Raw genomic sequence first — 20,148 nt, forward strand, 5'->3', positions numbered from 1 at the left:
GGAAACATTCCTCAGAGATTTTGGTCCATGTTGACATGACAGCATCGCACAGTTTATGTAGATTTGTCAGCTGTTGTCGGATGATGAAAACATCCTGTTCCACTGCACCCCAGTGGTGCTCTATTGGATTGAGATCTGGTGACTGTGGGTCATTTGAATATACAGCGACATGATTGTCATGTTCAAGAAAGCAGTTTGAGATGATCTGACCCTCATAAAATGTTGTGTTATCTTGCTAGAACCAACCATCAAAACACAGGCACACTGCGATCATAAAGGGATGGGCATGGTCAGCAATAATACTCAAATAGGCTGTGGATTTTAAACGATGCTCAGTTGGTACTAAGGAGCCCAAAAGTGTGCCAAGAAAATATTTCCCACACCATTTCCCCACTAGGAGTCTGAACCACTGATACATTGATACAAGGCAGGATGGATCCATGCTTTCATGGTGTTTACACCAAATTCTGACCCTGCCATCCAAATGCCACAGCAGAAACTGAGATTCATCCAAACAGGCAACATTTTTCCGACCTTCTGGTGTCCCGTTTTGGCGAGCCTGTGCAAACTGGAGCCTCAGTCCCTTTCTTAGCTGACAGCAGTAGTACCCGACATGGTGTTCTGCTGATGTGTTGTAATTTAATAATAATAGTGGATTGGATTTATATAGCGCTTTACAATGCCACTATTCATTCACACACTGGTGGATGCAAGCTACGGTTGTAGCCACAGCTGCCCTGGGGCAGACTGACAGAAGCAAGGCTGCCATATCGCACCATCAGCCCCTCTTGCCCACACAGTAGGGTAAAGTGTCTTGCCCAAGGACACAACGACCAGGACAGAGAGCCCGGGGATCGAACCGGCGACCTTCCGGTTACAGATGCGCTTCCCAACCCCCTGAGCCACGTTCGTATTTGAGTTACTGTTGCCTTCTTATCAGCTCAAAGCAATCTGGTTATTCTCCTGTAATTCTGGCATCAAAGAGGCATTTTCACGCAGAGAACTAACACTTACTGGGTATTTTCTATATTTTACGGATCATTCTCTGTGCTGAAAATCCCAGTAGACCAGTAATTTCTAAAATACTCCAACCAGCCCATCAAAGTCAACCATGCCACGTACAAAGTCACATAAATCGCCTTTGTTCCCGATTACGATGCTCAGTTTAAACTTCAGTGTGTCCCTCTGACCATGTCTACATGCCCAGATGCATTGAGTTTATTGGATAGGTTAACCACAGACAAGGAGAATAGGTGAAGAGGGTTGCTCTCTTTTTCATCTTTTGAATAAGGAAAACTTACTTTAAAATTTCTCATGAAAGTGCATCACTTGCTGAGAAAGAGCCTTTCAGAAGGTATTATGAAAACAAGCTGACTTGTGACTGTACACTTACACCAATAATTCTGTGTTATGTATGCGTTTTATTGTTATTTATGTTAGTTAATAAACAAAAACTGTAAATATGCTTGCGTATATAAAACCCCAATTATTTTTCACTACAAGGTCTGTGTTTAAAATGTTTTTTTAATCATTAAGTCTGCCTCATAGCAAGGCCACTCACACTGGTAGTTTGGTAATTTGTTGTATTTTTCCTTTTCTTTCCCAAAACTCACTTTTGAACAGAGTGATCCTGTCACTTGTTTACTCTGAAAAGGTCTGTGATTTCAAGATGTACGATGTATGAGAAAGGCAGCCATTAATCTGATTATCTGATTTTATTCAGGTAGAAACGCAGCATGTTTGACGTATAACTCGCACGTCCTCGGTCAGTGTCTACCGGCCCGTCTGAGGAAGACATGAATGACTCACTGCTCACTATCACCGCTACAAAGATGCATGAAAATGATAGCAGGGGATTAAAACAATAAAGTGAACTTTATGATAGCTGTCATCTGCTTTAGCTGTCTTCCCTACTCACTATAAATGTGGACATTGAAAAATCATTTTCACCTGTTTTACACGTTTACTTTATAGTCTAAGTTGTTTAGATGTTGTCTAAAAGTATTTTTGGCAAGTTATGAAATTAAAAAGAAAAAAGATACAATGAAAATGAGCCTGATTATATACAATGCAGCCGTGGTGACATACGCCGCTGCAGAGGGTTTCAAAGAGAACGCACATTCTTTATGTGCTCCCTCGGGCTCATTGAGAGTCTGTAGTTGCTGCATCAATAAATATGACATGAAGCATTTGTTGTGTGTGCCCTGAAGTCCACTAGCTGCATTTCCTTTGCTGTTTCTATGCCATGTGTTTACATTTCTGCATCCAGCCTTTTCCTTCCAGAACATGCCATCATGAGTCTGAGAGCAGATTTGCATGCATGAATGTGAACACGAGTCTCAGTCACATCACTGCTAACCGATGACTGAACGTAACGTAGATGCATCACTGCAGCTGTCACGTTTTAAACAGGGAAACGTCATTCAGCACAGGATGATGTGTGTCTGGTCATCATCTTGTTGCAAGTGTTTTGTTGTAACTACAGTGGGGGAAATAATTTACTCTTTACCGAAACACCCTAAATCCTTGGTATTTGAAACTTCAACTCACTCCACAGATTTTCTAGGATGGAGGTCTGGAGCCTGACTAAGCCACTCCAAGAGTCTAATGTGCTTCTTCTTTAGTCACTTCTTTGTTGCCTTTGTTACATGCTTTGGGTCACTGTGATGCTGGAAGACTAGTCCACAACCCGTCTTCAGTGTTCTGGATGAGAGAAGGAGGTTCTCATCCAAGATGTTGTGTTACATGGCTGCTCAATGCAGTGAAGGCGTCCTGTACCCACAGGAGAAAACAGCCTCCTGCTTTACTGTGGAGAGATGTCCTTTAGGTCATTCTCAGCATTTTTTTGTTTCCTGTTCTCATGCTGTCCTACCATGGAAGCACAGCATGAGTAGAGGTCTCTTTTTTTCCTCTTGTACTTTCCCATTGTAGTGTACATTTCAGTGTTTTTCTGTAACGCTACCGATCTCTGACTTGTATCCCCATGTAATGTCTGTGTTGTGTGTGTAAGGTCGGGGGGGGGGGGGGGGCAACCTGCATGTGGCGAATAAAGTTTTGATTGATTGATTGATTGATTGATTCTCTTCTTCCAAGCACGGCGGGTCAAGTCGATACTAAAGAGCTCGATTTTGGTTTCATCTGAACGCAGCACCGGCTCCCAAGCCTTCTCTGAATCATTCATAAAACAGGTGTACATTCGTGTCTTCTTGAGCACAAAGACCAGCAATATTTCAGTCCATTACAATGTAGTTAGTTAACAAAGGTTTTCTTGGTGACTCTGATCCAAACTGCCTTCACATCGTTAACAAGTTTTGGGCTGATCGTCCATCTCTCTCATGTTCATCCTCACCCCCATGAAGCAAGATCTTCAGACCAAGAGCAAGTGATGGTCATTTGATATTTCTTCCATGGCCAAATAATTGATAGCTCTTTGGTCTTGCACATTGTAGTGGAGAGGTTGGAATGGAAGAAACTGATTCTGTGTACGGAGATTAGGAGTATCTGTAAATGACTGGATGGCTGATTTTAATGGGCATACAACCAATGTGTGGCATCCAGAGTTCTAGCAAATTCTGCAAGTCAATTCATAACTTTTTCTGTAATGTTTTTTCTCTGGATTTTTGGTTTATATTCTGTCTGCATCCATTAAAATGAAAGCACCATCACAAGCGAACAAACTTAAAAATTCAGCAGGGGATTAAATTTCCCCCACTGTAAATACTTGCAACAAAACACATTACAGAAAATACTTCAGTGTTTTAATGATCAAAGAGATCATATTTTACTTGCTCTATCCACACAAATGGACTGAAATGTTTTTCTAATCTCAGAATATAAAAAATTAATCTGTCTGGTAATGACACAAAATGATAAAGAGGCACTGCATATGAAAATGTTGCAGGGTGTTAATAATTTGCCGTATCGCAGCCAGTGACGTTAAAGCATGGTGTTCTGCAAAGAGTAATTTAGAATATAAATGACTTTCTAAGTGTGCTCGCGGAGCTCACATTGCGAGCACAGACACAGATATTAGAATTATCTCAAAGTGCAAAGAGCTTGCTTGTGGCGCTGCTAACTAAATATCTACACCCAGTAAAAGGATTTCTCTTGACTTTGGGGTGGATCTGGTTTTATTATCCCGTAGTTCTGTTTCTGCTAGTGTAATTGCTTCAGCTCAATCAGAATAGGTGAGACAACTGTGTGAACTCATGGATTACACTGACTTTAGCTTTGGAAAGTAGGTGAGTCTGGGTTGCTATGATCTCATATCAAACACCTAAATGTTGCTGCTGTAGAGACAAAGCACAGCACTGCAATTGACCCTCTTTCTGTTACCTAACTGGACACTGGAGTCTGTTTTCATCTGATGACTGTGACATATATTGGCAAAATATATTGCCATACCTGGCTCAGCGCATCAATCAACACTCACATTCTCCTCACTGCTTTGTGGAAAAAGAAAGAGTGCTTGCTGGCATGAATCTTTTTATCTAACAATTTTGTAACCTGTAATAGTCTGTAATAGAAGTCTCACATGGAAACTATAAGCCATCAAATAGAATCTGTCAGTGTTGTCTATGAGTTCAACATGAAATCAGCAAATCAAAGAAGAAAGAAAACAATTTTTTAAACATCAGACCCACTGAGACACTAAAGCCGCGCAGTCCTCGCCCAAATATCCTGTCTATGACATGTTCATTTTTTTAAAGTTTCCCGTGAGTTTTCTTCGTCATGAGTTTAATCGGACAATCATTTACCTCGGTGTACTCTGATCTCAGCGTTAAACCCTCAGAAAGGTGATGGGAACAGTGTCATCTTGTTAGTGTTGCTCTGGGAAACATTACATCGGGTGTGATTTGGCGCTATATAAATAAAATTGAATTGAACATTACTGTCAAACAAACACACCCACTTACAGCAATGATTAGGCCCCACCCTAAAACCTGCAAAGGATTGCTACCACCCACAAGTGGTTTTATTGTTAAGAAGTTAAGATAAGATAAGACTTTATTGATCCCACAACGGGGAAATTTTTGCGTCACCTCAGCTCAGGTACAGATATCAGAAGGAAATACAAAATGATTGGTGAGTTCATGCACCCACTCATATTCACATTTGCCAGATTTATTTTATGCTCGTACTCACTGCTGAACCTCCCATTTACATTTATATTTATACATTTATTTCCTGATGTTCTTTTGTAGATTTCCTTGTGTATGACTTTAGAATATCCTTTACTTTAATTTATACTTTGTCTCTTAAAAGTTTCATGTGTGCTTTGGGATTTTTGGACCTTGCCTCTTACCTTTTCCCTTGTATATTTTGCTTAAGGCATGAGACCCCAAGCCTAGACTCAGTGTTTTCAATCTTTTTATCTGCCTCTGGTGTTATGTATTTGGACGCTTTCATCTCTGAACCATCACACCACCTCTCCACCAAGTTTCAAGATTTTTAGTTTATTAGTTTTCCGGCATTCTTGCTGACATACAGCAAGAATACAGCAGGACATACAGCTCTGCATGGCCACATTTCTCTCACATCTCTTTCTCCTTGCTGGGAAGTATATCCCCAATCATGCACCATCCTTAATCATACAACATTTTATCACTATTGCTGATATATACTCTCTGTCAACTTATCACAGCTTTTACTGGACTTTACGATTATTTAGAGTAAGTTAGGTTCCTGGAAGTCAACCTTTTTAATTTTTATGCTTTTTGCATTAAATCATCATATTTGAACACGAGCCATGAATGCAATTAAAGATTATCTATGTAAATAAAATCCATTCACTTATTTTTTTCCATTTATCCAATTCAGTGTCACAACATCCTCACTGTCATAGGGCAGGAGCTAAGGGACATCCTGGGCAAGTCGCAGGACCAACACAGAGAGACAGACAATTAACCAATTAACGTAACATGCTTGGTATGTAAGCCAGAGTGCCAGGTGTAAAACCATTCAGACAAGGGGAGACCATGCAAATTCCACAATCGCCCAGTGGATTTGACCCGAGGACCTTTTTGCAGTGAGGAGATGGAAAACGAAAACACTGGCACTGCAGCATCTTCTATCCGAGGGTAAAGCACGGTGGAGGGAGCATAATAGTGTGTCTGTTTTCCTGCATCGAGCTGGGATAGGTTGTAATCATTGATAGAGCAAGAAATTCTGAATTCTTTGAAGATGAATGTGGTGCATAAAGAAAAACAGTGACCTTAAGCACACTGGCTGTTCTACCACAGATAGAATAAGAAGAATGAGGCTCAATGAATCAGTGTTTTATTGTTTTAGAAGATTCAATCCAAATTAGACGATTGGGCAAGTATTCCCATTAGCTGATGTCCAGGAGCGAAAAGGGGGGGTCACATCAGACCTTGAAAGCAAAAGTGCATAATTTTTAACTCACAGAAACTGGATAATATATGAACAAATGCAATAGTCAGTGTCATTTATTTACCTTGTTCTCCCAACTTACCTTTAGCGCTAGGAAGTCCACATGGTTAAAAAATAATTAACACGGGTGCCCGGAGCTGAACTTAGTCCTGGGATGACCATAACAGTACTAGCTATAAATGTGATACTCTGAAAGGCAGACACTGCCAGTAAGACACCTTTACAACGTCCTGTCCACCTTTGGCTCCTTAACAAGTAACAACTGCTTGTTAGTACATTGTTGTACATACAGTTTGGTTCATCTCTTGTTAGAAAATCTGCTTCATTTTGAAATTTCAATGGCTTCTGGGGTGGACAGCAGTGGACTCGACAATCTTGCGTTTGATGTGAGTACAATGACGTGTTTTTGTAAAAGATACCATTGTTTGCTTCTTTGAGCATTCTTTCTAAATAAGGTCAGCATCAATAGGCCCCTGGAAACGTTCAGATTGCCTTTAACTGCAATAAGAGCTGCACTTAACTCTGTTCTAAGTGATCCAGTGGGAGTAAAGGGTGAGAAAGTTTTGAAAGTTTTGCAATCTACTAGTGCTTGCTGCAGTTTAGAGCACATATACACAATATGGTATTTTCTTTTAAACATACGAGTCCAATAAAGAAATAAATTGCTTTATGATGTCTGTGTCTGCATTCCATTGCATCTACTCTCTGCCTGAACGTGCACATAAAACCTCAAATTATTCAATGATTCAGTGTTAAATAATGAATATTTGCAAGTCATAAAAAGCAGCTGAAGGCAGGTCATTACACTAGTACAGTGCTTAAAAAAATTTATTGGACCACCTGTCATAAAAACGAGAATTCACACATTTTAGCATCTGTCAAAAAACTTTGTTTGAAAGCTAAAATAATTAAATTTTTTTTCGTATATTTAGCATCCTAGTTAAAAATGATCATGTGATTTCAACCCGTTCTCACTCCCAAAGCGTAACATTTTACGCTAGGTGACAAATCGTCAACATATTACGTTTTCGGCTACCCACCACGCTCCTAAATGACGACCCCGGAAAAAGAGGAAATATGAGAACCGTCTGGACTGAACCTACACATGTTCGCTCTTTTTCTTCAAATCGCTTAGAAACACGCTATTTAACATCATTAAAGTCCTGGTTATGGTCAGGGCTAGGGATAAGGTTAGGTTTAGGGCTGGAATACAGGGCTGGAACGTCTATTACCGCGGGAGCGTCATTGCACTGGATTCCAGCCATAACCCGCCGCGTACCATAAGAACGCCGAAGGTCTCCTTTCGCGTTCCTCAGGAACGCCGCTGTTTTTATTGGGTTTTTATTTATAAAAGTGTAAATTTCAAAATTCATGGATAGCTATAATTGTATTTTACAATCAAAACTATTATTTCAGTTATAGAGCTTGCACATGCTGGTGGATTAACCGTTACAGAAACAACAATTATAATAATAAATTTCTAAAGCACTGTTTGTCCTCAGTAAAATTTTTGTTCCCTGTTTTTATATAAACTGGAAGTGAACTAGTCCTGAGATAATGATTTTTCATCTCCTTTTATTTTGGCATACTGATTCTTTTTTATTGATTTTTTTATTGATTTTTTTTCTATGATATTACAGATGGATGAGCGAGTTAATGATCACCTCAAAGGAAAGGCGTGTAAAACGTCTGAAACAGATGGAGACAGAAATAAACCGACCTATTGTGTGACTGATGTTCCACCTTGGTACCTGTGCATTTTCTTGGCTATTCAGGTGTGTTTAATCTTTGATGTGATTAGTGTATTGTTGTCTTTTTCATCCATTTATCAGTCATGTATAATCAGATCCAAACGTTTTTGAACAATGACAAAGCCCCCTATTTTCAGGGGGTCAAAAGTAACTGGGCACCCACTTAGCAAGCAGTTTAAGGGCTGAATTTAGATTTGGATTTCCCTCTCAAATGAGATCCAAAGACATGTTTCTGCAAATAAAAAATTCTATAATTGGGATGAAAATTCAAAATAAACCAGAGAAAGCAAAAACAGTAGGAGTGGTCATAACAATCTTAAAAGGAATCAATGCACAGGTCAACTCAACAACATCAAAATTCCTGAAAGACCACAGGTGACAACTAAAGTGCACGATACCAGACTTTTTTCCATGGCTAAGAAAAAGAACTTTAAGAACACTCTCAAGGAGGTAGGTTTACCTCTGTGAGACTTCTTCATGAATGCAAATGCAAAAAGGTGCAGACAGATTAGACTTAAACATCTAACAGAGACTGAACAGTTCTGGGAAACATATGAAGAACGAGACGAACAGCTCATATCACATCATCTGTGAAGTATGGTGGAACTGATGTTAAGGCACGTGCATGAGTGGCTGCCAGTGGTGTTTATTGATGATGTGACTGCTCATAGAAACAGGAGGATGCATTGTAAAGTGTACAGGGCTGTACTCTCTGCTCAGATTCAAACAAATACTGCCAAACTGATTGGCGAGTACTTCACAGAGTAAACAAATAATGACATAAAAGGTAAAGAAATTCGATATTTTTTCTGTGGCACAGTGTCTCAGGGGAGGACATTTTTGCTTTTGATGATGTCCATGGGTTCTAGACTTCAGGCAGTCAGTAACTGCAAGTGATTTTCAAGTATTAAACACAATCCTTGTATTTCTTATTACATTAGGTTGTCCACTTACTTTTGAAAGTGTAGTGGTGGACAGAGATCCAACTGTAAACATCACAACAGCAGTTAAGGAGTCTAAAAGCAACCCCTTTTTGTTTGTGTACAAATACAGAAAATGACCCCATACCATAAGTGACACGGATGCCTTATAGGCCTCCTGCTCTCTCTGTTTCACTAATGTTGGCAAAAGTGTAATCACTGCCATCGTTTTGTCATCATCATCACTGTTTGTCTCTTCTACAGCATTACCTGACAGCATTTGGTGGGATAATCTCCATCCCTCTCATCCTCTCAGAGGGCCTATGTCTGCAGCATGACAGCCTGACCCAGAGTCAGCTCATTAACAACATTTTCTTCGTCTCTGGTCTGTGCACGATTCTGCAGGTCATCTTTGGTGTCAGGTAATAGTGCTGCTGCTGGGTTATTGCTGCTTTGTATCCTTTAGGGATGGTCTGATATTGACTTAATAGTTAATACAACTCTGTCTGCACAAGATGTTGCTGCCGTGGATGAGCAAGACCATGTTCAAAAATTCAGTAAAATTCTAATATTTACATAGATACAGTGATGGGAATAACGTAATATGTGTAGTGTTGTGGATAGTTTTGTGTTGTTTTGTGTTTTGTGTGAGAACAATGAGGCGACTGCTGTCTCCAGGTAGAAACAGGAGTGATACACCTGCTGCTGTCAGACCTGCAGGTATCAGGCTGTGATGTTCTCCTTTATAGTGGACAGAAATATTTGGAGTGGCACAAATAATTTGTGTGGCATCTTATTGAATGCAGAACAGCTGATTGTTCTGTAAATAGTTTGAAATGGTTATTTTAAAAAGGTAAAAGGTAAATGGATGCAAATAACTTTGTTGTTTCCAAAACTTGTGCATATGATTTTAAAATCGACAATTTATATTTACATTTAAAGTTATGAAATATGACTCAATAAACATGTTTGTGGTTGTTACAGTAAAAAAATATAACTTTTTCTACTCTGATTTTATGTTTTTTGTCTGATTTTAGATCAATTGTGTTAATACAGTCTATCAAAATAAAAACATGACTGTAAATTCAGACACGTGAGGTTGTGCTGAAAAGGATGATACCAAACAAGGCAAAGTAAATAGTTTTTAAAGGTAAAATGTGGAGGGAAAATCAAAAGTAGTTAAAAATGGCCAATTATACCCTGGACCCCAGAGGGTTAAACGTTTTTTTAAAGTAACGCAAGAGTTACTTTTCAAGTAATTAATTACTTTTAGAATGTTGTAACTCAGTTACTTTTTTGAAGAAGTAACTACTAACTATAATTAATTACTTTTTCAAAGTAACTTGCCCAACACTGCATAGATACTTTGTTTCTTTTACTAAATTCCAATCACATTTTTATGACAGGAATTAATAAAAAAAAAATGTACTTATGACACGAATACATGTTAAGTTTGAAAGGTAGCTGAATTAGAAAGATTATTAAATAACAACAAAAAGAAAACAACAGGCAACAATTGGTGCTTGTAGTAAATCTTAGCATCTTAGTAAATGTTAGCTTGCTATTATGCTAAATATGATTAATTTTGTCTTTCTGGACATGCCACCATGTCAGCACTATAGGGCACAAAGCTATGGGCTGTTAGCAAGACGTACAGTGACTTTTTTGTGCAAAGTATTGCATAATTTAGGCTAAAAAACAAACAAGCTCACTAAAAAGAAAATTGAATCTGCTAGCTTGTGCTTAACGACCTACTGTCTTTTTTTGTTAGCGTACCATGTGCTAACTATGGGTCTAACTGATTGTCTGTTTATCTGAAAGTTATTACTGTTTATGTCACACTTCTAGGCTTCCCATCCTACAGGGAGGTACATTTGCCTTGGTGACCCCAGCCATGGCCTTGTTGTCCATGCCAGACTGGGAATGCCCAGCTTGGACCAAGAATGCCAGCCTGGTCAATACCTCCTCACCTGTCTTCATAGAAGTGTGGCAGACCCGCATGAGAACAGTGAGCCAACGCAAATTCTGCGCATCCAAATCTTCGCTTAAAAGCACGCTAACAAAAACATAACAGCACTGCTGCAGAGCTCGTGATTTATTCAGTGAACACATGTGGTTTGCACTCCAGGAAGTAACAAGTTGTACTCATTGTTTAAGTCTATCACTCAGCCAAAGAAAGCACGGTGACATTGATACTGATGTTCTTGAACACTATGTTCCCGTCCACAGCTGCAGGGCTCTATTATGGTGGCCTCTCTCCTCCAGGTCTTGGTTGGTTTCTCTGGCCTCATCGGCTTCCTCATGCGCTTCATTGGCCCCTTAACCATTGCTCCAACCGTGTCACTCATAGGCCTGTCGCTGTACGACTCAGCTGGAGTGAAGGCAGGCAGCCACTGGGGCATTTCTGCTATGTATGTAACCACTCTGAAGCATCAGTATGGGGTTGGAAGATTTTCATCCCACAAGGTCACAGTCTAGACTTACATCAGGATGTAAATTCTGCCTTGTCGTGGTTTAGCATACAGCCAAAAGCTAGTGATTTAAACATGGTGTCTACAGCGGTATCACCAGTATCTTCCCATATGGAAAAGAAATAGAAAAAACTTATAAAAGACTTGCAGCAGATGTGGCCTACTTCATATAGTGAATCATATAAGGCTTATATGATTTACTCATGAAAGTGGCCACTTTCATATATTGTTTTAGTAAGTATCCAAAACATACAAGTTTCATTTATATAATTTTTCAAGGGATCTTATATCTGTTTTCACTCTTGTATGCTTTTCATACAAGTTTCACACAAGACAGAAACTTTATAAGATTTATATATATCTTTTCCATATGGGTTTCCAATGACACAATAAATATGAAGTCATAATTTTGAGTAAAATGCACTGAAATATTTTTTAAAAATCAAAGATTTATTTAATAAAATACAAAAATCTTTAAGGAAAATGTGTTTGGTATCAAACAATCAAATAATTTAATTCAACTATATTCCATAAAATGTAACAACTTGTACAACTTGTAACAAAATGACATGGGAATTTTACATGCAATTAAATTAGTTAAATTCAGCAGTTTGTGTTGATGTTTTTTGAGTTTTTGTTTGCATTCATCACCTTTTGCTTATTCTTTTCTATGCACAGGACCACAGTGCTGATCATCCTTTTCTCTCAATACCTCCGCCGCATACCAATCCCTGTTCCTGCATACAACAAGATCAAGAAACTGCACGTCTCAAAGTTCTTTCTCTTTCAGATAATGCCAGTATGTTCTCTTAAAATTCGACTTCATATGTGATGTAGCAAAAACATACTGGCTCTAATACTAACGTTAGATGTTGATTAGATTCTCCTGGGCATTGCAGTCTCATGGTTAGTCTGCTACCTCCTCACCATCTATGATGTCCTGCCATCTGATCCAGATGAATACGGCTACCTGGCTCGCACAGATGTGAAGGGAAATGTCGTGAGTGAGGCTTCTTGGTTCACATTTACTTATCCTGGTGAGTCCACAGGGAATTAAAACATTGCCAAAAGACGTATTCAGCAGTGACAAGCCTAACTGTTGACCTACCTATTCAGGTAAATGGGGGTTGCCAACTGTTAGCCTGGCAGGTGTGGTTGGCATTATTGCTGGAATAATATGCTCCATGGCAGAGTCTGTGGGTGACTACCATGCATGTGCCAGGCTGTCAGGAGCACCGCCTCCCCCCAAGCACGCCATCAATCGTGGCATCGGTGTCGAGGGAGTCGGGTCTCTGTTGGCAGGGGCGTTTGGCACGGGCAATGGCACTACTTCATTTAGCGAGAATGTGGCAGCCCTCGGCATCACCAGAGTAAGATACTGTGAATATGAATTGCATAAAATGTTCCACTCCGGAGCTTAATTATCTTTCAACACAAGAATCAAGACTGCAAACCTAATTTATGAGTGAGGCTATGGGTCCTGATTACCCGGGCAAAACATATGAACCGCATGATGTTTCATTTGGCAACAGGTGGGCAGTCGAACAGTGATTCTTCTGAGTGGATTCGTCATGATTTTGATGGGGATCCTGGGAAAAATTGGAGCAATCTTCACAACCATCCCTACACCTGTGATTGGAGGGATGTTCATGATCATGTTTGGAGTCATAGGAGCTGCTGGAATTTCTAATCTGCAGGTAAACAACCGTGCTAAACCCTTTTTTTTTTTAATCATTTACATTTTTGCTACTATCTGTGTTTTGCTGACACATCTTACATGGCAGTCCACAGATATGAATTCTTCTCGGAATATCTTTATATTTGGTTTCTCCATGTTTTCTGCACTTGTTATTCCAAATTGGATCATGAAGAATCCCACTTTTCTTGACACAGGTAAAATCACCATTGAAAATATCACTATAAATAGTTTTTAATGTTAAATAAAAAGCAAATCATCCAAAATCTTTTGTGATACTTTTTTCTCTCAGGTGTCAAGGAGGTGGATCAAGTGTTGCAAATATTGTTGACTACTCATATGTTTGTAGGAGGCTTCCTTGGCTTCTTCTTAGATAACACAATTCCTGGTAAGCTGTAATGGATGGCTTCTCTTGAATAATACAGACTTTTTATAACAAATCGCACAGATGTATTTAAGATACATATTTATACCAGCATATCATTGAAGTATACTAGTCGTATGGCCCTGCTTTTGTGCATGTTGCCTCCTCAGCATGCGTGTATGCGTGTATGGTCTCACTTGTAAAACAGAGGTATCTCAATGGGACTTCTTGGTAAATGCAGGTAATAAATACAGTTAAAGCTGCAATCAGTGCGTCTCAGTGCATGCTCAGGGGTGCTGCTGTCGAGCCATGCTACAGCTCAGGCGTGCTTTAGATGAGGAGTTATGTGGTTATGTGGTTATGTGGATGTTTTAAGCCTGGGATGCTAATTGGTTGTTGCTTAAATTGGCTACTGAACCCACACCCCCACCCACCCACCACGCCCACTAGGTGGTGATGGAGAATAACTACTAATTATAAGACACACTGCTGTATATCACGCATGGAACCACCAATAAAAGTTTCATGTACGTGGGATGATGATTATCACCTACTGTTGATTTCCTGTTGCTATAAGTGTGACCTCAAGAGTCTCCAGACTCTGACTCTTATCAAGCATGTGAAGTCTGGGGCTGACCGGACAATGTGTACTTGAGATATACAGCAATTTCCTGTTTCATTGCCAAAAATCAGAATTCAACATGGCACCAATGTCACATCCTTTGATGAAAACTCAGTTTTCAAATTGTAGTACCACTAACTGCTTAACCTTATAGCCAAATGCCATTTGTATCATATTTGCTACATGAGTTTCTGAGACCTCTATCTCATAATTGCCATAATTTCAAAATGTTATGGACAAAACTCATGGAATTTCTTGTTGCCACAAGGGGGCACTATGACTACCATTAAATATTTCTATAAAAATATCTTCGCTTATATATAAATATCAGAAAGAAGTCTGGGTCAGATTGAACAATCTATAAGTGAATGGCAGCAAATTAAAATTCCATGGCAAGTGTTCGAAATTCACCACAGTGCCACAGATACCGCCTTCAACAAAGACTCAAAAAGTTTGCAATATAACATTTCCCAGCTCTGTTGTTTAGACAAACCAAATATGAAATTGATACAATTACAACCCTAGGAGGAGTTTGAAAAAGTACAACGACTGAATAATACAAAAATCACCAAAATCCATTAAAAATGACAGACTTCCTGTGTGGTGTTAATTCAAAATGGTAGAATTACTAATAAATAAAGCTAACCAAGAAATGCAAAAGACCGCAGTCCCTTTAAAAGGGAGTCAATCCTCATAGGCACTCATGTTAAATGGCCAACCTCACAGAAGAAAGAAACAAATTTACAGACAGCTAATAGTATATACATTGGAGTGTGGCTCCCTGGTGTTCTCCCAGCCTGAGGAGGTCACAAATAATCTGCCCCCAGTGCTGGTCTCAAGCCTGGATAAATGGGGAGGTTGTATTAAGAAGGGCATAAAATCTGTACCAACTCAAACATGCAGATCAATATGTTGTGGCTTTGGGAAATAATGGAGTCAAACGTATCTTCTTCAAACACACTATACGCAGTATGTCATACAGGCTTAAAGTCATACACATCTAGGAGCAGTTAGCTGACATATCAACAGTGACTGAGCTTGTTTTACACTGTATATGTGTACATATAAAGGAAGGTGTGGCATATTCAACTAACAGCCTTCTTCATACCATTCAGGGACTAAACGTGAACGTGGCCTCTTAGCCTGGGAAAACGTGTATCTTCAAGACTCTAGCAGCAGTTTGGAAACTGATGAGGTGTATGATCTTCCATTTGGCATAACTTCTCACCTCCAATCTCAATCTTGGGCTCGTTACATCCCTTTCTGCCCACACAAGGGTCACAGATCTCAGTCGGAGGACAACCATGTGTCACAGAGCCCGGAGAGTGAGTACAGCACACGGATCTGAACGACCTTAAGTTTGCTTCTTAGTTTGAATCAAACTGCTCGTTTCTTACCAAGACGTGTCACAGAAAAGACTCTGGTGTTTAGACCGTGCATCACTGACTGATGGATATCTTTTAAATTGAACCATGTACTGGTTAGCTGTAAATATCAGGTATATATGCATTTAAGGTAACTCTCTCTCTTTGCTTGATCTTGATTGCAAATAGAGATCTGTCCATCTTAAAAAAACAAAAACAAAAACAAGACAGTGGGATTATCTCTGTCAAACCTGCAGTCGCTTTATTTTTGATGTGCAAAGTAGATTTTGACAGTTTGAGCCTGTCTGCACCAAAAAGGAATAAAAATATCTAAGACTCGGATTCTGTCAACACCAATTAAAGGAGGACTTCAGAGCGATCAGAGTGTTACTGTGTGCCACCATTACTCCCAGATCTTCCAATAACTTGGTGCTGGTCACACAAACAGAAAACTGGAATAATGTGCTTTTCTTTCTTCTCTTTCGAAGGAAATTAAATTTAGCCCGTGGATAAATTTATTATCACACAGCACCATCTCCCCATTGATTCAGGCAGCTGCTTAAAAACCCACAGCAGCAGCCCCCTGAGCTGTTATTGTGTTTCCTTTAGCGAAAACAAACACAGATAACACATCTTCTCAATCTCCCTGCCTTCCATGCTGTCATATCTTTCTCCCTCTGTATTCATTTCCTTTGTCTAAGCAACTTTGACAGACAGGTGGGATATGGTGCAATGCTGCGATCTGTGGAGCCATCAGTGTTCCCCGGGGCCTATTTTGACCACAAGTCATTGGTTGGTTGCACAGCCTAATGTTATTTCAGGATGGCGTGCTAGAACGAGGCACTGAGCGTAATTTGCACTTTAGAAATCTCACATTTTCTTTGATTGGATGTACCTCGGTGGGAACATATTGCAGAATATTAAATTTTGCACAGTGTTCTGGAAAGTGGCGTTCCTCCTCAGTAAGTCAAAGTTTTGTGTCAAATTGTAGCAGGGATCTGCATATCAGTGGCATAAAAGATTATAACTTAGCAATTCCCACTCACTGACAGGACTTCAACCCTGAGGAATCGCCTTTATTTTCTTTTTCAATCATCAGCGTCCCGTGACATGCCCTGCTTTATGAGATCTATTGTAAGCTCTTGAAAGATCAGATTTCAAATGCCAAGTTTATATTTTCTGACACAACTATCACTGCAAATGGAGTTTCAGTGGAGCAGCGTGAGGCTCAAAGAGAATCCATGAGAAATAGAAAATGACTGTGCATTTATCGCCGGTAGATAGAGCCATACTGCGGGCAAAACACGATGCTGGTTCATTCATTCATTGAAACGTGGTAAATAATAAGCATCCAGTGAAGGTATGTGAAGTATATGTAAGCTGACCTCATTTATGGGCTGTAATTCCATGGTAACTGCTATTTTTCTGTTTATAAGATTCAAGCCCAACATAATTATACATAATTATGTGTGTAAATGAAACATAATTAGTATACAGAGAGTATTAAATGCTCTGAATTGTCAAGAAAATAAGAGCAAAGACATTCATAAAATGTTGTGTTTCCATAACTGTTTTGTATTTATTTGTTTCATTTAAACTTAACATTTTTACATGTTTATGCGCACATTGGGAACAGTTTTACTCACTAAGAGGAAACACTCTCACCTGACAAAGTGTGATTTATTCCTATAATAAAGATCAGGTTAAGCCTTCGACTCTTGTCGTACGCTTTGGGAAACAGCCTGCTCATTTCCTGAGCTGGGTGTCGAGCATATCTTGTACATCAGCGCTCAGAAATACTGATTGTCTTCACACTGAAGAACGGTGAGGAAGGAGCCTCGTCTAAGGTCGAGTGAAGCAAATCTGTTTGTGACAGAAACTACATTTTCTGTGTGTTGTTGTAGCAAAAGCTAACAGAGTTACTTGTAAGGCAGCCAGTTATACTTCTGTGTACTGCCAGGATTATGCCTGGAATAATGGGACTATAAATTTGATGTGTTTCCTCGTGCTCACTGGTGGAAGAAATGATGACACTGGTTTACCTTCAAATAAACTCTGACAGCTTTTAAATAATAAATTTTTAAGCAACAAAGTTAAAATTGTATGTTCCTTCCTTTCACAGACACATTGATCATATTAATCTTCATAAACTAAAGTCTCAGAATTACAACCCCAATGCCACAAAACAAGTCGGGATGCTGTGTAAAGTGTCAATTTAAAACAAACAAACAAACTGAATGTGATTGTTTTCAGATCACACACAAACACAGAGTAAAGCAGTAGAATAGAATAGAATAGAATAGAATAGAATAGAATAGAATAGAATAGAATAGAATAGAATAGCTTTTAGTGTCACTATATACATGTATAATGAGATTCAGAGCAGCTCCTATCCAGTGCAGACATGTGGAAAAAGAAAAGGGGGGGATGAGGTGCATAGTTCTGAGGCATTATGAACAGTCTCAATTAAAATATCAAATATACAAATATTGGAAAAAATGAAAAATACAAATAAATAGGGTTTACAGTACAGTTTTTTTTTATGTTTATTTATAAGATTGTAAGTTCGAAGTTACATAAAATCACACCAGACAAAGGACATAAGATTCAAAAATAATAACATTCAAGCACAGAAGAAAAAGAAAAACAAACAGGAAAACAGGAAAGAAAAGAAAAAATACACCGGTTAGCCAGTACAAATCAAAAGTTCAAGAGAAACACCAGTGTCCAAAGAAGATGATCTTCTGTGTGAGGTTAGACAGGGCAACAGAGAGTTCACCACGTCCAGAAGATGCGGGGAACAAGTCCGAGAAGGAATCAGGGTCCGGCAGAAGTGCAGTTTCACACAAACACAAAATGCAGTCAAATAGGTTAATGTTTATCTTGAACCCCATTAATATGATTGAGAAAAGGGCCCCAGATTTCGACAAACTTAAAATGAGTGTCAGCCAGACGATAATGATCCTCTTCAATATACAAACATGCAATCATCATGTAGCCAAAACCTAAACAATGGAGGAGATGGTGATTTCCGGGCTCTTTTAGCTCCAAACATGCCAAACATTAAGGCTTTCTGAAGAGGACTTCAGGACGGCTTTAATTTGATGTCATAAATACAGTTATATATATTAAATATCTCTGCCCAGAAACTCCCGAGTGTAGGGCAAGACCAGAAAAGGTGACCAAGGGTTCCTTCCATTGCTTTGCATCTGTCACACAAAGACAAAATAGATGGAAAAATGCTGCCCAGCTTCGTTTTAGAAAAATGCAAACGATGAAGGACCTTGAACTGTATAAGTTGTAGTCTGGCATTAACAGAGCGTTCTTTAATCTTCTTCAACCCATGGGCCCACAAAGCATCCGATATGTCTACTTCCAAGTCCTTAATCCAAGCATCCTTGATGTGGTTTGTAGGTGCAAGTGTAAAAAGTGTAGTAAACTGGCTTATTAGGTGTTTGGAAGTGGGATTTTTAATCAAATAATCATAAAAGTCACTATGAGCCTTATCCAGATGGGCGAAGGAGTGTTTAACAAAATTCCTCATTTGTAAGTATCTAAATAAATGAGCAGAGGGGAGCATAAATTTTGATTGCAACTGAGCAAATGAAGCAAAACAATTGTCAATGTAGAGGTCCTTAATAGTGTGAAGACCTAATTCTGACCAAAGCTTAAACACAGGGTCCATCAAGCCCGGTGAAAAAGAAAGGTTTTCAGTTATGGGAGCAAAAATGGATAGGTCTGGAAGGCACAAAGCACCCCTAACTTGCTTTAAGATCCTAAGAGAATGACCTAGGACAAGACAGTACACAGTTTAGCATTGTCTTGCTGAAATATGCAGAGCTTACCTAAAAGGACTTCATCTAGATCAGAGGTGGGGAACTGCAGGTGTAGGTGTCCGGCAGGTTTTAGGTATTTTACAAAATAAATTAAAAACTCTGATTTTTTATGACCACAGAAAATTCTTCCACTTTGTCTCAGTCCATTTTAAATCATCTTTGAGCCAGTGAAGAGAGCAGCATTTCTGAATCATGTTCACATATACAGTAGCATGGCTTCTTCTTCACACAATAGAGCTTTAACCTGCGACTGTGCATGCCACGATGAACTGCGTTCCAAGACAGTGATTTCTGGAAGTGTTTCTGAGCCCATGCTTTGATATTAATGACAGAATTGTCTCTGTTTTTGATTCAAATTTTCACAACTTTATATTTAGGAACATTATTCTGAAATGATTTCTGCACTTTGTAGACAGTTTTCTGCAGACTGGTGAACCTCTGCCCATTTTTACTTGTGAGAAACTTTTTACTCCCAATCATGTTACTGACCTGTTACGAGTTAACCGAGTTACAAAATGTTCCCAAAGCGGATTCTTTGTAGTACCACTTACTTACCCATCCAAACCTTTTAAAAAATGAGCTAACATTTTTCATGACATAGTTTAAACATGTGACATGTTTCCTATGTTTGTTTGTTTTTTAAATTTGGGTTTTACCTTATTTTGAAACACAGAAATGAAGCAGAAATATTGCAAGATTATAAAATTAAAATCCACACTGATTTTTCTGTT

At 39.1% G+C, this 20,148-nt stretch overlaps 1 protein-coding gene across 1 annotated transcript; it reads left to right on the forward strand.

Annotated features, from left to right (window-relative positions):
* The first annotated feature begins 6,610 nt into the window (after nt 1–6,610).
* LOC102297661 (solute carrier family 23 member 1) lies at nt 6,611–17,311 on the forward strand. The gene is made up of 12 exons (XM_005917780.3): nt 6,611–6,779; nt 8,034–8,168; nt 9,329–9,486; nt 10,913–11,072; nt 11,294–11,475; nt 12,214–12,334; nt 12,416–12,572; nt 12,652–12,905; nt 13,068–13,232; nt 13,320–13,428; nt 13,524–13,619; nt 15,333–17,311. Exons 1-12 carry the CDS (start codon nt 6,732–6,734, stop codon nt 15,563–15,565), a joined length of 1,818 nt encoding a protein of 605 aa, XP_005917842.3. The 5' UTR covers nt 6,611–6,731; the 3' UTR covers nt 15,566–17,311.
* The last annotated feature ends 2,837 nt before the right edge of the window (nt 17,312–20,148 follow it).

Source organism: Haplochromis burtoni, unplaced genomic scaffold (assembly GCF_018398535.1).
Source record: "Haplochromis burtoni strain Fernald_Lab_line unplaced genomic scaffold, NCSU_Asbu1 Contig_28, whole genome shotgun sequence".
Taxonomy (NCBI): domain Eukaryota; kingdom Metazoa; phylum Chordata; class Actinopteri; order Cichliformes; family Cichlidae; genus Haplochromis; species Haplochromis burtoni.